Raw genomic sequence first — 16523 nt, 5'->3', positions numbered from 1 at the left:
CTGTTTCCTAGAACCTGGAAACGGGGGTGACCGTTAGATTCTGAATCAATCAAAAAATATTTAAAAAAATTAAATGATGAATTTATCCCCTCCCATAGCTTATTAAAGAATTATTTATAATGGTATATTGAAAAAAAATTAAAATAAAAAATAAAATAATCAACTTTGATTTCGAAATAAAATTGTAAAAAATAAAATCGGTTCTAAAAATGGCGTAAGTATTATTTGAATTCCAAAGGAATGTTTGCGAACTTGTTGTTTAGTTAGTTCGTTGATTTTTATTTTTGATGTATTATTTAGGGAAATGCATAAATTTAAAATCTTATCGTACAACGTTCTTTGTGGGCATACAATCTTCTCGAGGTTTGTACCACAAGAAAATGAGATAGCAGAAAAAGAAAACAAAAAAAAATTGTCTGTTTCTTTCTTGTCAGCAATAAGTAGAGAAACAACCCTAAAATAAGAAATAAGCGAGAGAGAGAGAGAGAGAGAGAGAGAGAGAGAGAGAGATTTGTTTTCCCTATAAATATTCCAACAATTAGTTTCTTCTTGGACTGGAATGGCAATATTAATATCCAAATGAATCCTGATACCCAAATTTCACTCAAAAAAGACATTGCTATGAAGTAAGAGAAAGGAATTCAAAAAATCTATTAAGAATTACTACTTTGATGAATGGGTTGAATCAAAATCTTGCATAGAGGAAGACCACGTTAGAATTCAGGTTGGTATGTTGGTCATCGGTCCTCTGAACCAGTATCTGGCGCTTAATACCCACCACGAAACAGTGAGGATGAGTAGGCCACCGACAGCCACCGGAGTATAGTTGAGAGTATCCTTGGTAATGGGATAAGCCACCGGCAAGGAGAATAACACGGTGATGGTTGCAACCCAGAGAACTGCGATCCACCCGACCAATACGCCATAGCGGCCAAGGTTGAAGGGTCCTCGAACAAATGACTTGCGTGCCAGAGTCACCCGAAAAAAGATGGGCAACGCATAGGCAATGTAGAGCCCAATGGTAGCTATCGACACCATCGCTTGGAACGCTACCAAGCTTCCGAGGTACTGCAAGTGACACAGAAGGTACTCAGATAAAACATCGAATTGATGGTTCGAGTGATCATAGTATGGGAAAAACATGTACAGAAATCATGTATTTAGTCTTCTGTATCAGACTAAAACCAATATTGGTTCAAAATACATTTCCACTTGATTTTTCACGGAAAGACAAAGTGCAGTCTATTATCAAAATCAGACAGCCAAGTTTGTTTTAGTCAACTAAGAAGCAGATAAACACCAAGTGAAGACCAACTTATATTGCAATTTCCATAAGATTTATTTTGACCACATTTGTTGGGATTATCTGACATTTGTTGAGTATTGCAATACTTTTGGGAGAAACAGCTTTTACAGGTTACTACTTGAGGTAATGGAATTGGAAATTGAACCATAATCATAGCATGGCATAATGGATTCTATTAACTTGGTGAATTTTGAATAGATTATAACCAAATGAACAACTAAAATCAAAGAGGGCTTCACAAAGTATATGATCGAATAATTCTAGGAGGAATTAGGAAATCAGGCAGAAATGGTTACCGTCAAGGCCATGCAAAATGATACAAATGTGGAGAGCCAAACTGCATTGATTGGGATTTCTTGCTTGTTCACTTTGTGCCAAAATGTGGATAGGGGCATGGCTCCATCTCTTGAAAAGGCATATACCATCCTAAGTTTTCAGAAAAATAGATCTATTCAGAGATACTGGCATTGGCAAATATATGCAAATAAATTATTCATTTTGAAGAGGTGGGCAGAGTTGATGTCCACTTTTATAACCCAGCAACATTAGTGAAGTGCATAGAACAATGAAAAGTTTACCTGGAGTTGCTCGTCACTGAACTCATGCCACAGAAAAATATAGCAACGGCAACAATTCCTAGACAAATGATTCCACCAGTTCCACTACCATATCTGCTCTTGAAGGCAAGATAAAATACTTCAGCAATTGCATATCCTCCGGCATCATTGTCACTGCTCAAAAGATTTGGAATGTTGGTAACTGCAAATGTGATGCCAAGTAGGTAGCACCAGCCCACAATGATTGATATGCCGATGGAACTAATTATTCCTCTTGGACCATTCTTATCTGCACTTTTGGTTTCCTCTGTCTGAAACAAGTGTTTAGTACCCACAAGAGAATATTAGTGTTCTGGAAATAATATCTCTAACAGAACAAGACCCACAAATTAGCAACGAGAAAAAAATTTCTGCATCCTCATTCCCTAGAATTTTAAGCCCCATGGACTTGAAATTATTGAAAATAAACTATCATATTCATTTGAGTGAAAATGAACCTTGATATTGTGAGAGAAGCTGATATGTGAGACAAAGGATGTAATAGAAGAGGGTATATATAGGCGACTGCAAAAAACTCAAATATAGAATGGGCAGTGATGGAAATTAAAATCTCATGTTGTCTGCTTAAAGTGATGAAGCTATATTTGTCAAGTTGAGAACTGATATGCCTTTGCCCCCTCCTATCAAGAATCTTATATTTTCAAATGTCCTCCTAAAGAGGTTTGAGGAAGATCAGAGAATATATTATAAAATAGGAAAACAAGAGGGTGAGAAGGAAGAAGAGAAGGGAGAGGGTCTAAATTATTAAGCCTCGAGAGGGTTACAATGTCTTTATTTATAGACTCTCTCCTTTCCCTCCAATCCTAAGATAACTAATCAACTAGGATTAGTTTTTGTAATTTAGATAAACTTATTTATAATCTAATAGAAAATATATGTACCCTTCTACTAGGATTAGGAGAGGATCTCCTACTAAGACCAGGAAAAGGGTCTCCTTCCACTAGGGTTAGGACAAGCACCTTTGAAAGATCCACTGGACTGAGAATGGAGATTTTAGGTTTTCATTATGCTTCATGCATGTAAAATTTCAAATAAACTCACTATATATATATATATATATATATATATATATATATATATATATATATATCAAAGAGATCCTTACCATATGGGCAGATGCATCATAACCTGTAAGTGTGTATTGGCTCATTAAGAGTCCCAAGACAAATATATAAAGCTTGTTGTGGATTCCATCAGTGTTTTCAGTGTTAAAATGAGTAAAGACAAATTTGGCGCTGGCACGCTCAGTAGCAACTGCAGGTATGGCGATCATAAGCACAAAGACACCTAAGCATCAATTGAAATAATAAGTGGAAATCCCCTAAATATCTATGGGAAAGAAAAGAAGAAAGAAGAAACGAAGTGAGAGCGCTCACCCAGTATATTCCATGCTGCAGCAATTTGTCCAAATAAAGATAACAATGTGATAGGAAGGCTGTTCAGAATGGCATGAATTAGGAGAATGCCTCCGTGAAAACCAATAACCATATATTTAGAAGCAAGATATCCTCCTCCATTGTTTCCACCAGTGCTGAGTAGAATCATCACTTGGAGAAGTTGCGCCAGTGAGAAATCTACACTAGTTGTGACAGCCCACTGCAAAATAGAATTTCTTTCTTAGCCCAGAAGAACATAATTTACAGTTCATCACCATCCACTTGATAGCAAAGTCTTCATAGCTCGAAACAGATGCCACAATTACCTGCCCAACAATGTTAAACCTGCAAACAATTAAAAAAGGATATTGTCAAGCTTATTGAGAGCTACCAGCTTCTATACCATAGCCATAATTATGAAGGACAACAGTAAAAGTTATCCAAAATAACTTGCAAAAGAAAAAAGTATTTATATTTTCATGAAGGTATATGAATGACCAGCTTTCCATGCATCAGTTCTGAACATTGAGTATGTTTAAGCTCCACAGACAGTCTTCATTGTGCCTGTTCTGGCGACTTTCATTTAAGTTGGCATAACTTTTGCATTATCATCAGACATTATGGATCTGTTCCAAGAGAACAATAATTTTGTTTCTTTACAATCTGCATTAGCAACTTCATCAAGCCAAAAAATTAAGCATACAAAATAACAAGAAAACAAATTTCATCAGTTAAAGCTCTCCCTTAAGATATTGGTTTATCGTATGTTCCAAACAAAACACTCATTCTTCCGCTAAGCATTTGGCTTCAAGAAGATAGTCAAATTTATCATGTAAATCTGTCAAGAAGATAGTCAAACAAAACACTAGTATATCTACTTGTTATATTACCTGCTAATTTCAATTATAAACATGAAAGCTGGTGTTCTGGGTTCCTTTCCATTCTGTCAAAGGATCTTAAATGAAAAGTAAGTTTCTGAGAGTAGTCATTTTATACAGTATCAGAGTTTGCTCTGTTTTTTTTTTTTTTTTTCTAGCATGCATTTTATACAGTATCAAACTTTTCTACTGTGAATGCATCAGATCTTGATCATGGAAGATGGATCAGGGGGCATAGACTTTCTGAACTACAGTCACTCAATTTATCAAAAGTTCAACTACAAGACTTAAACTTGAGGTTTGATAACTATTGTTGTCTTTATATCTTACCTTTCTGTGGGTAACTAAAAGAAGATTGTTATGATGTAAGAGTAAGACCATCGACAACAAGAATGTTCCTACTTCACTATCTTGTTCACTCCCTACATCCTAAAGAACAGATCCAATTTCGAGCTTCTACAGATGTGAATGCTTCTTATCAACAATAGACGTAGCAGATAGACTTGGCGATATGAAGCAATTGCAAGTGGCAGCATCAAACCAAAGGATGAGGAACTAATCGCATGACTTGCTAATCACATGTAGAGTTTCAAGAGCATTGAAGAACGGGCAGTACCAGCCGGTCATCCAGGAAGCAAAGGGGGCCCAGTCGTGGCCGGAGAGCCTGGCGCTCCAGTAGTAGAGGCCGCCAGACGTGGGGTACGACGAGCAAATCTCGGCCATGGAGAGTCCGACGAACATGGTGAAGACCCCAGCAAGAAACCAACCGAAGGTCATGGTGACGGTGCCGCCGAACCGGAGGCCGGTGTTGTACAGCGTGGTGATGCCGGTGAGAACCGATATGATGGAGAAGGAGAAGGCAAAGTTCGACAAAACCCTAACATTTCCGCCGGCAGAAAAACGTCAGTGAGTCCCGCACGACCAAAACCAATGAATCAAGATAGAGAGACAGAGAGAACTATGGTCGGGTCGGTTACGAGAGGTCGCGCTTGAGCTCCTGCTTGTAACCGAGCTCGCTGAGCCGCGCATGCCCGGAATCCACAGCATCGGCCGGATCGTCGATGTCAACCCCGGTGGATCCGCCGTTGGCGGCCTCGTCCTTCTCCCACACCATCTCTCGCTCTCGACAACAACACTAATCCATCCGCAGGCCAACTTTATAGCCAAGGACCACGCGATCAGCGACGATCACTGCAATCTCACCGCGCACACGCTCGGAAACGAATCACCGCCATCAGAAGAAGCAGAGGAGGAGACGGGGAATCCATCAGCGAAGGGATCTCGAAGACAGAGTATGGCACTCATTTACTCTGCTTCGGAGGGGGATTGGGAATCCGACGAGCGATGTGGATAAACCGGGAATGTTATTTATGACGATATTAAATGGTTTGTCGTCATGGGCGTCGTCTGTCGATCGGGGCCGTCCACGTGTCGTCCGCTTTGTTTAGTGAGGCGTGTTGGGTCTTTTTAGCAACAATATACGCTTTCTCTATATAGTTTCATGTGGTGTGGGTCGTACTGCTTAATGATGATATGCTCTATTAATTAGGAGCCATAAATATAATCGAACCGATCATGTTTGATTAATAATATTTTAAATTATATTTAATATTTTTTAAATTATATAAAATAAAATATTTATAGTATAGTATTTAAAATAATAATAATAATTAATATGAGAGTATCAACCGACATTTTATACATAATGGTTTATCTAAATTTAATAACACATGACGAAATCTTGGTAGTAATCACACTAATCCAATCCAAATTCAATCGTTTGATATTATAGAATAAATAGTTTTTTTCCAATATAATTGTCAAAAATAATAATAAATAGTCAATTTCGTGTTATAATCTGAAATTTTAAACTTATTTTTGTTTATTGTAATATTTGTTTCATTCACCTTACGTTTATTTTAGTTCTCAAATCCATATCTTCTTGTGTAGATATAAGAGAGCTAACTTGATTTCCCTCATCTTCTTGACTAATGGTAATTTATTTCTCACATCAATCATAATTTCATAATTGAAGATGCCAGCTAGATTAATCGATGAAAACTTTGAAAGTTTATCATAATTGACGTAAGTTATTCAAAAACCAATCGATCGATTAGCTCATTTTAATTTTTCACCATAAGTTAATAATATATTTAGATCCATTAATAAATTTGATAGAAAGAATACATGACCTCAGCATAGCGTCCAAGTTGAAAATAAAAACAGACAGAGGTTTTATCCTCCACTAGTTTGCTTATATTGACAAGGATGCAAAAAAGATAATTATATATGAAGAAAAGATCAAATAGATATTGTTAGAGACAGTCGAGAGTTACCTCCCCATAGAATATTCTACCACTTTATGATGAAATATAAAATTTTACTTTTAATATAGTTGTAAGGGGATCACTTTTTATCTTCCGCTACTAATTTAGACATTAGAGGAATCGAATAAAGAAAAAAAAACACCTCCCAACATTGATATTCATATAGGTGACACGAAAGAGGCTAGTTGTTTCTATCTCGAAGACACATTAAATAATCTTATGCACATGGGTCGAGCAACATCTAATTTGATTGATTTTTTCAATCCGATAATCTAATTTGGTTTCGTTGATAGGTCCATAACTTAAAAAGTGGAGTTGGTCCACCCATCAGTATGGGTATGGGCGTGAGATTAAACCCCATGACAAGACTCATAACATCTCTCTCGATTATTAGTGTCAAGGAGAAAGAGAACAGAAGAGGTGTTAGCGAGGAGGTGTCGGACACCACGACTTAAAATACGTAGCATCAACCTCTCGACAGCTCCGCTTCACCCGCTCGGCATCTTAGACCATGACTCCATACCCAACCCAACCTAACACATGCGGATTCGTCGATGGAACCATATAAATGTAACGTTTGAAGCTTCTAAACCATTACCATATTTCACAGTTACTGTTGTCGCTGGACTACTCTTAGCCTACCACTCATTGCACTTTCTCGACTATTTGGACTCCTGTCGTAGACAATGCATATACTAAGCAAAACACCTAAATGTATACGCGTAAAGAAACACGAATTATTATTGCTTTCCATATGGGCGAAAAAAGCTGCGTCTCACCATATGGCACGGAAATGAAAACGACAGAATTAACACATACAGCATGTAATTACGCAAGAAGAATCGAGAGGAACACCGTCAGCAAGGGGGCAAAGATTGCACCGCTGCGAGCGGCAGCGGCAGCGGAAGCAGACGACGGGGGCAGCGATGGGCCCCTGCGGTAGAAAGGGAACCAAGGAACGATGGGGTTCGGCGGCGGAGGTGCAGGCAGCGCGTAGTCCGGCGGAGAATAGTAAGGCAGGTAGCCTCCTGATGGCGGCGGATAGTATCCGTCATAGGACGGCGTCCCGGGCGGCGGAGGGTAGCCGCCCCATGTCGGCTCCGAGGGTGGCGGCGGAGGGTAATTCGTCCCCAATGTTGGCGGCGGCAGGCACGGGTAAGGGCATTCCGGGGGAGAATAGTCGGAGCGACTCGACCGAGGAAGAGCGAAGAGTAATAGGAAAAAGAGAAACGCAGAGGAGTGCTTTGAATTCATGGTCGGGTTTCGGGAAAGGGAGGAGGAAAGGATGAAGAAAGAAACCGGAGGAGGAAGGAAAGGTAGAGGAGAAAGAGGGAGAGAGACATGCAATAATTGAAGTGGTGCAAATGGTAGGAGTTGGTGGAGAGCGTGACGACAGGGACGGGGACGGGGACGTAGCTACTACAATAGCATGGCTGGATTCACACGTTCGCACCATCTCCACACGGTCGCATCATGGCTGTGGGCAACGCAAGAAAGAACCGGTCCTCTCTCTCGCGGGAATAAGCGTATACACGTGTGCTTCTGCATGCCCATCGATGAACGGCCTGCCCTATACGTGTCTCCAATTCCGCTGCACATGCTAGTATATAATCCTCCCGTGTCTCTCGTTTGTTCCACTTGATCTCCAACAGGCCGAATGGCGGAGCGGCAAGCTGGCCCAGGCGTAGCGCCGTCGACACGGCCACAATGGGCGACCGGCCCCCCCGGCAGGACCAGCCTCGTCCGCCGGCTTCAGGAGCAGGCACCCAACTCCACGCAAGTCATCGGCTTCCTCACCTTCGTCGTCTCCGGCGCCATTCTCCTGCTGCTCACCGGCCTCACCCTCACCGGCGCCGTGATGGCCCTCATCTTCTTCGGCCCCATCATCCTCCTGTCGAGCCCGATATGGGTGCCGGCCGTCTTCGTAATGTTCGTGGCCACCGTGGTGGTCCTCTCCGCGTGCGGCTTGGGCGTGGCGGTCCTGGCGGGCACCTCGTGGCTGTACAGGTACTTCACCGGGCGCCACCCGATGGGGTCGGACCGGGTAGACTACGCCCGCAGCAGGATCGCCGACACCGCCACCCACGTCAAGGACTACGCCAGAGAGTACAGCGGGTACCTGAAGAGCCGGGTCAAAGATGCGGCGCCGGGAGCTTAATCGACGGCATTCGAATGTTAGTGTTACGCCATGTTGCTTTGATGTTCGTGTTATGCCAGGTTCTGTTACTGCAGCGTTTCTTCTTTTGATTCCTCGTCCACCGGGGAAGAAACATTTGGAGGACGGAGAATAAGCAGTCCGCCTTAGAAGTCTTAACCCAGCAAAACATCTGCAGCTGGTAAACCTGCACATTTTACTTCTACATGAAAATGTGACTACATCTGAAAGAATTAAGCGTGCACTTCTACAAAAGATTTGACACAGAATTCAAGATCATCTTAGCAACTTTGAAATTTAATATGGGAACCAGACTGTAAAGTGTTGTTACATACATATAGCAAAGCACTAGAGGCAAAACAAGCTCAGGGAAAGGTATAATTTGCAGATCAAGTACCATAAACCAAGCTTCAACTGTGTCTTGTTTTATATGAAAGTTGACCTGAACAACAAAAGACTACAACCCCATTAGGCCAAAATTATTGGAACCCAGTGTCCTTTGGTCTCTGATGATTGTCTCTGAAAGAAATATCCATACATCTGATACAGTAGTGTAGTTGAAATGAAAACCTAGTCAATCATGACATAAAGAATCCCTGCTGCAATTTGGAAAATTTTGTGATCACACTTAAGCAAATATATATATATATATATATATATATATATATATAGAGAGAGAGAGAGAGAGAGAGAGAGAGAGTGTGTAATACTTTGTCCTGTGGTCTTCTGGTATAAATGCTAGAAACTTAGAGTAATACATATGCAAAGATACTAGGATTATCATTGAATACAATACATAAATGTTAATGTTATAGTATGTAACAAGACAACTACATAAAAGTGCTACCCAGTAATATAAATAACAAGACTGCTTCGCTTGCATGTAATTGAAAAGTTTGAGGTAGATCAAACTCCATTATGGTTGTCGAAATCCGAAGTCGAAATCATTAAATTGCTCCTGTATAACACTAGCTCAAAAACTTAAGTCGTCTATTGCATCACTTTGCAATAGTAAAAAGCAACTTGTAAGCCATAATTTTTCCACACAATTGCTTCTGATTTATGATAATACATGACTCACAATCCAAAATCGTGGTGTGTCAATTCCAGCCGCTCAATGAAAATATTTCATCATCTGTTGGACTTCATACTGTAATTCTGTGAGAAGTCAATTCAGTGAAATTGTCGACTGCTTATAATTCTTGTATGTCAATCTTTTAGTCATTGAGGCATTTCATTCCCTTTCAATGAATGTCTCTACCTCGCTTACATCTTCCAATAATCATAGAAATCAAGAACTATCATGTTTCAACAATCTCAATGATTAGGTGCTCTATCATATGGAACAAAGAAACAATGTAACAACTGATACAACAAAATGACTAAAAAGTAATGACTTACTAATAATAACTTGGGCCTAATGATCATGACCCATGTGGTACTGCTTGCTCCAAGTCATAGTAGTTTGTTTGTCATGATAAAATGGCATCTAAAAATCTATGAACACTATGTATACTCCACAAACTTAAGAACAAGAGCTCATTATAAATTATCTTTTACAATTAATCTTCAATATCTCGATCTTTATGTTTTCAAAAATTATATTGGGATCTCTATACTTACGAAGGTAAAATAATAAGTTTCATATACAAGATTAAAAAGATAATTTCACAGGATTAAGAGAGAAGAGTTTTGTTGGACTAATGAGATCAAATATTTCACTTTCGTAAATATAGAGATCTTAATATAACTTTTGAAAATATAAGGATCGGAATACTAAAAATAGCTAATCAGTAATATATAATTATCCCTAAGAACAATGAAGTTATGGGATAAAATAACTTCATTTTCCTTCTAAGGAGGAGGTCTTCTCTCAAGGGGAAAGAATTCATAAACAAGTTATATATACATATGGATCTCCCGTTGCTGCCATAGAAACAGGTAGTCTCTAAGAAAGAGAAGATTTCATGTTTGGGTAAAGCTGAATTGCATGTTTAACCAAGCAAGCTTTTTCATCATGTTCCAATTGTTATCCACGATTGTGCAGAGTGGATAACAATAAGAGGCACCACTACGATACTCGAGGAATATATACAGGAGCAAGAGAATAGGACGCAAAAGGCAATCGTGAAATGAGATGTGACTATTTCAGCAGGGATTATAAGACGAACTCACCGGCCTTGTACCTGATTCGCCGCGCTTTGCCATGTCGTCCATCCTGTGCAAGAATCAAGCAAGTGAGAAAACAACAACAAGTGCAAGAGGGGAAGGGGAAACGACAAGGTGGAGAGAAGAGACCACCTTGTGGAGGTTAACCTTAGTGATCTCGTAGGAGACGTCCCATCCAGTGAGTCTTGGCCATCTTGTAGCCGATCCCCCAGTTGGGCAGGAACTGCGCCACCCCGAAGAGATTCTTCTTCTTCTTGGGGTCCTCCGCGTTCATCGAGGTGGGAGAAGGAACAGCGCTGACAGATCTTATGGTATCGAATGATCGGAGGAGGAATCCGATGGGTCGCCCCGCCGGTTCTCGGGGGTTCACCACGGCCACCGCCGCCTGCTTTCTTACGCTGTGGAGGCCGAGACGGGTTCAATAGGTAAAACTTGGGCGGTTACGAGCGATGATGGGCCGGACCGGAATAATGGGCCCCGCTCACCAATGAACTTGATTCCTCTTCTTTGTGTTTGTAGACTATATTAAACTTGTCTAAGAAAAGGCGACTCGTATAGTATATGGACACCTAAACCTATCATCCATCAAAATCACATCAGGTTTCGAGGAATCATCATCAGCATAGACTTAAAGATAGCAAACTGGATAAAATTTGATTCGAAATAGTCTACTGCATAAAATTTTTATGCATTAGACTATTTTGAATCAAATTTTTAGAGCCAGTTTCGATTTGAAGGGTTTTTATTTTTTATTTTAAATAATTAAAAAATCATATATATATATATATATATATATATATATATATATATATAATTATGAACCATGGGTTCCAATTCACAAAAACCATAAACCAAACCATTTAGATCCAAGATCCAGTTTCAGTTTGAAATCTACCTCTAGCTAATTGTCCACCCTTTCTAAGTCTGATTTCTATGTTACACACTATTTTTTTTTTTTTCTATCGAATCGATCATAACCACTACCTACATTCCATGAAATTATGCATGGATAGACTAACATCTCTCCGACGGTTCTTCCATTTTCTTTTTCTTAGAACTCCTAAAAATTAATAAATCTAAATTTCAAGAAATTATATATTCTACCAAGACATTCATTTTTTTTACCAACCGGTTCTTTGATATAGATATGCAGCAGAATTTAAGATTCTAAACAGTCATCCATAAAGATATCAAAGTCGAATATTTAGATCAAAACTAAACAGTGGAACCCCAGGTGATGGTTGTGAGGCCTTTTAAGTGCTTACATGCACTTGGAAAAATAGTAGACTTGGATATCTATATCAGATATTTACATGTAAGCAACACCTCATGGATAAGGATAGCAGACTAGCATCTTGATGCACATCCAATGGTGATTCTTCATAAGGGAAAACAAATCAGTGAGCATGTTAATATGGAGAGGAGGGATAACAGAATAGAGATTAAAAAAAAAAATTGCCTTGTATTCCATATGATTGGTATAACTCACAACACCATCATGAGCAGGTTCTTGATTTCTAACCTTTAATAAATCAACCAATCAATGTGTTTGATGAAAAATGTTCTACCATGTTTTTAAGGATATGAAACATTAGCTTTAGTATGAATTCTTATTAAAACTCCACAGGCAATAAAAGTTTTAAATGACTTTCACATTCCATAGTTTTCTCAATAGCTATATCATCAACCAAAGTTCAATAAATATATATAGTAACTTCCTCTCAGGTCCTTATGGTATGAGTTGTCATAAAGAAAAAGTGTGACATGTTGAAAGAATCTGATGACCCAAAAAAACAAGAGCAGGATACAAATCCCTAAGTATTGGTTACACATTCAGCATAATGACAAAAAATAGCATAAATATTTCAAGTTGGATGCACTTGCAAGTAGGAATGCATGTACATCATGCTATATAACACATGTAGCTAGTTCGATATACTAATCAACTTTTTAGATGGTATAAGCACATGAAACTGCATTCTCTCATGCCTGTGAGCATTATCAAGAATAATTCCTAGGACTAAAGAACCTTTTGATGAAAGCTAGATTCTTGAAGTTAACATAAGATTTTCTTCTCAAAGAATCGACACATTTGTGTTTGCCAAACTCCAAATATTATTAAACGGTATGTTCCTAGAGTTCCTACATTCATTATACTTCTAACAGTAGTCCCATCTTAGGGGTAGCTTTAAGAGAGGGCACTTATTAGGTTGTTCAACAATTATATCCATGATGATAATGCTCCCATCAGCACAACTGTACCAAATCCTACTAGACCCATTCAACCAAGTATTATCTTTTGGTTTTTAATGGCAAAATGATTGAAAGAATTTTACAATGCTGTGATGAAGCTGCTTAACTTTGGTAAAAAGGACACAATATATTTTATCTTCCAAGAACATGAAACAAAACATGAAAAATCTTCATATGTGACGACACTTAGAGTCGTGGCAATAGCGTTCTCTATATGAAATGGTAACGTACTGCAAGCCAACGAGGAGGTCAACCATAATGAATGTATCATTGGACATCACCAAAGTAGAGACCCTTCTTATTCATCTAGACCATAGTCTGTTAGTATATTTCATGAGCCATAGAAGAAAAAGCAAAAGCAGAATTAAGAAAAAAAATGGCAATTAAAAGAAGGTAATCAGAAAACAAAAAAGTGTAGACACAATAAGTAAGAGCATATGAATATTCAGTTTGAACCCCAAAAATAGCAAATATAAAATAATTGGCATATTGTGACCATCAAGCTCATCAAATCCATTATGAGTAATCTTGATTTAACAAGATGCTTAATCTAAAATGTTATATCCTTGGACTGAATATACAGGTTCAATCCAACCTTAGACGATTTTGCCTAGCTGTCGCATTTGCTACTTCCTTGATACACAGGCAAGAAAAATTATTAATCATGTTCTATCAGAAAAGGAATCATCATGTTCTATTAGCAATGTAACCAAACAAAAATTCTTGTGCACCCAACCTATTTTCAGGTATTACATGAGATATACATTGGTTTCTGAAGTAGATTGGTCCAATTCTTCATTGAATCAATGAGTGACAAAATATGTCACCATCTCACATGAAGACATATATACATACAGCATAGGCGCAGGAAGCACACGCTATTTTGCATTGCAGAGATGTGCCGCCTCAGATGCTGAATGCGTTATGCTGTCTTAAGAAGAAAGGGAATTCAAGGGCACCAACTGTGCGCACCTCTTATGGAGCAATTGGACGATGGTGGATGCGTCTCTCTTTTAATGCACAGCCCATACAGATTCCATGCCTCAAAGTATTCATTCTTCCAACCTTCCCTTAGCTCTGCCGAATCCCTATACCATTGTCTGCCAATTCAATAGAATCAAAATGCCACGAAGTAAGAAATCCCCTTATAACCAAAGATGAAACAACCGAAAAATTCACCAAACGAGCATCAAAGAAATCTAACAAAAGGATGACTTTATGGGGAGTCAATACATGTAATCTTAACTCCTTTCGTCAGTTAGAAAATCGTTATTGAGCATTCAGTCGACTAGCTCGCATAATCAAGTGATCTTTCGTCCACAAGAGCCCCGGAAACGGCACACGGCATTTCCACATACAACAGAAGGACGGCAAAATCTAGCACTCCTAATAGAATCCGAAAGGGTTTAAGATGAGAAGGCGGGATGTGAATTGAGTTACGCACTTGCAGACGAGGGCGCAGTTGAGGAGATCTACGCAATCGAGCTGTGAGAAGACCCGAGCGATCAAATGGCCAGGAGCTCGCAAGGCCGGCGGCGTGGCGGATCCTTCCCTCCCGCCCTCCCCTCCGCCGCCGCAGGCCTCGTCTTGCCCTTCGCGTCTGGAATCCGACGGCCTCATCGCGAGCTCATTCAGGACGACTTCGGCCCTCCTGCTGCACCCCGAGGCGTCTCCACCGAAGACGAGGCAGAAGGAGACCCGCACGAAATGAAGCTTCGATGGGGACTCAACCATTAGGTCGACGCTCGTCTGTCCGATCCCAAACAGGATTCACGATCCACTCATTAGCAGATTTAGCTTTACGAGCCCCGTCTCTCGGGGGGGGCTCTCCATCTGTCGGCGGCAAAATCCACAAACGCTGTCTCGGATCGGACAGGAAATCCCAAAACTTTTTCTGTTTCCCACTTGATCATCCATGTCCGGGGCTACTTGCACAGCGATACGACTATTAATAGTATTGTATAACATAAAGAATACAGTAGAAAATGTGTTAAGTACGAAGGTGGATGGTATAATGAAAAGATTCATACATTCCGAAGCTTTTAGCGCCACTTATCGATGGATCGGATGGAGTTACGCTCTAAGATCCGATTCGATTAGATCAGTGTCTTAAGATCATGGATCACGTATGCTGCATCCTTTTATCTCAATGAACGGTAAAGATCCCATCAAAAACACGATCGCCGGGGTGGTCGACATCATTGACCTCCACTGTGCACGTCAAGTTTCCGAGCGTGCAACCCACGGCACGATTCAAGTTGCGGACACGAGATGTTGTTGGACCCTCACATGCGTTGCACGTGGATTAACAACGTACACGATGATGAACAAGAAAGATCGGACGGCCCATATCTGACCATTTCGAGATCTCAGCGGTCCGAGGGATGGGGTATGATCGGAACATCAGTAAAATAACAGAAATTGGGAGTCGGTTTATTATGTGGGTTTCGTTTTCGTAAATAAGACTAATTACAAATTACTTCAATAATTAAATCTATTTAGTATCCCGATCATTATACTTAAAAAAATTTATATTAACATAAAACATCTAAGTTATGAAATTTATAGACTTCAAAAATTTATAGTTACGAAAGTAAAACATATAAGTTTATTTACTCTAACATCACTCATTTTACCAACAAAAATATAAAAACGATAGACAAACAAGTAATTTTAACATCCTAATTATGTTTTCGATGGTGACTAACGACGATGTCATTGGGGCCACAGATGACTGTTATGGATGAGGAGGAAGAGCGATGATAAAATATGAGAGAAAAGGAGAGGAGGAAGAGAATAACACAAATATCGACGCTCTACATCTATATCGGCATTGATGTAGTTGTCAAGTAGCATTGACTCAAATGTATAGTGACAAAAGAGCCGCTCAACATTTACATCGATATTGACGCAAATGCATAGTGGTGAAAGGGCAACAATCTATTGCGAGTCATACACAATCTTTTTTTGTTAGGCTTATGATGTTTCGGTACATAGCATCAACTTCTTTGTAGTTTATCATATTTGCTAAGTCACTTATGCTACTTGCTTAATGCTAGCTGTCGCATCTTCGGTGCAGGTCCGCTATAGGTTCACCCCCTTTGTGCTTCTTATGATCCCGATCTTACTGCTTCCCCTTTGCACTCTGTAGCCTCCTTGTCTTTAAGCTCTTGCCTCTCCACCTCCGACTCTACACTAGCACCTTAGGGGAAGAAGCTTGTAGATCCTCAACAAATGATCACAAAAGTGATGATGTAGGATGGTTGAAGAGAGGGTGGAGGCCGTCTTGCTATGCTGGAGCTAGAAGATGAAATTACTAAGCGGTGCTGATGCAAATGTAGAGCGGCGTGTCGACACACATGAAGAGTATCGACATTTGCATCATTCTCTTTCTCTTATCCCTTTACTTTAACTTTTACGTCATCCTCTCTCCTTATCCATA

General features: G+C 39.7%; 4 protein-coding genes and 1 pseudogene across 4 annotated transcripts; 1 reads left to right on the top strand and 4 right to left on the bottom strand.

The window, feature by feature from the left end:
- Window positions 1–498: 498 nt before the first annotated feature.
- On the bottom strand, window positions 499–5510 carry LOC135632418 (amino-acid permease BAT1 homolog). The gene is made up of 8 exons (XM_065140984.1): window positions 5155–5510; window positions 4794–5054; window positions 3626–3644; window positions 3300–3519; window positions 3029–3210; window positions 1885–2174; window positions 1603–1732; window positions 499–1068 (listed from the first exon to the last, which is right to left on the bottom strand). The coding sequence occupies exons 1-8, from the start codon at window positions 5289–5291 to the stop codon at window positions 721–723; spliced, it is 1587 nt and encodes a 528-aa protein (XP_064997056.1). The 5' UTR covers window positions 5292–5510; the 3' UTR covers window positions 499–720.
- A 1822-nt stretch (window positions 5511–7332) lies between these two features.
- On the bottom strand, window positions 7333–7758 carry LOC135632566 (uncharacterized). Its single transcript, XM_065141175.1, has one exon. The coding sequence runs from the start codon at window positions 7756–7758 to the stop codon at window positions 7333–7335; it is 426 nt and encodes a 141-aa protein (XP_064997247.1).
- Window positions 7759–7792: 34 nt separating this feature from the next.
- On the top strand, window positions 7793–8903 carry LOC135634204 (oleosin-like). The gene has a single exon (XM_065144518.1). It carries the CDS (start codon window positions 8162–8164, stop codon window positions 8660–8662), a length of 501 nt encoding a protein of 166 aa, XP_065000590.1. The 5' UTR covers window positions 7793–8161; the 3' UTR covers window positions 8663–8903.
- A 502-nt stretch (window positions 8904–9405) lies between these two features.
- Window positions 9406–11358, bottom strand: LOC135634207 (uncharacterized; annotated as a pseudogene).
- Window positions 11359–11411: 53 nt separating this feature from the next.
- LOC135634206 (uncharacterized) lies at window positions 11412–14834 on the bottom strand. Its single transcript, XM_065144519.1, has 3 exons — window positions 14526–14834; window positions 14054–14181; window positions 11412–12206 (listed from the first exon to the last, which is right to left on the bottom strand). The coding sequence occupies exons 1-3, from the start codon at window positions 14813–14815 to the stop codon at window positions 12130–12132; spliced, it is 495 nt and encodes a 164-aa protein (XP_065000591.1). The 5' UTR covers window positions 14816–14834; the 3' UTR covers window positions 11412–12129.
- Between the last annotated feature and the right edge of the window lie 1689 nt (window positions 14835–16523).

This window comes from Musa acuminata, chromosome BXJ3-3, assembly GCF_036884655.1.
Source record: "Musa acuminata AAA Group cultivar baxijiao chromosome BXJ3-3, Cavendish_Baxijiao_AAA, whole genome shotgun sequence".
Taxonomy (NCBI): Eukaryota; Viridiplantae; Streptophyta; class Magnoliopsida; order Zingiberales; family Musaceae; genus Musa; species Musa acuminata.
Note: the sequence above shows the minus strand (reverse complement) of the source record. Positions and strands in the feature narration are given on the sequence as shown.

Bases quoted from the DNA above. Each gene is read 5' to 3' on its own strand.
- LOC135632418 (XM_065140984.1), bottom strand. From the start codon at position 5,291: ATGGTGTGGGAGAAGGACGAGGCCGCCAACGGCGGATCCACCGGGGTT. The intron at 3,211-3,299 runs GTGAGCGCTCTC...ATTGATGCTTAG, and splicing joins TGCAGCATGGAATATACTGG to GTGTCTTTGTGCTTATGATC. The intron at 1,069-1,602 runs GTAACCATTTCT...TGTCACTTGCAG, and splicing joins CATTTTGCATGGCCTTGACG to TACCTCGGAAGCTTGGTAGC.
- LOC135632566 (XM_065141175.1), bottom strand. From the start codon at position 7,758: ATGAATTCAAAGCACTCCTCTGCGTTTCTCTTTTTCCTATTACTCTTC.
- LOC135634204 (XM_065144518.1), top strand. From the start codon at position 8,162: ATGGCGGAGCGGCAAGCTGGCCCAGGCGTAGCGCCGTCGACACGGCCA.
- LOC135634206 (XM_065144519.1), bottom strand. From the start codon at position 14,815: ATGGTTGAGTCCCCATCGAAGCTTCATTTCGTGCGGGTCTCCTTCTGC. The intron at 14,182-14,525 runs GTGCGTAACTCA...TTGAATTGGCAG, and splicing joins AACTGCGCCCTCGTCTGCAA to ACAATGGTATAGGGATTCGG. The intron at 12,207-14,053 runs GTGCGCACAGTT...TCCCTTATGAAG, and splicing joins GTCCAATTGCTCCATAAGAG to AATCACCATTGGATGTGCAT.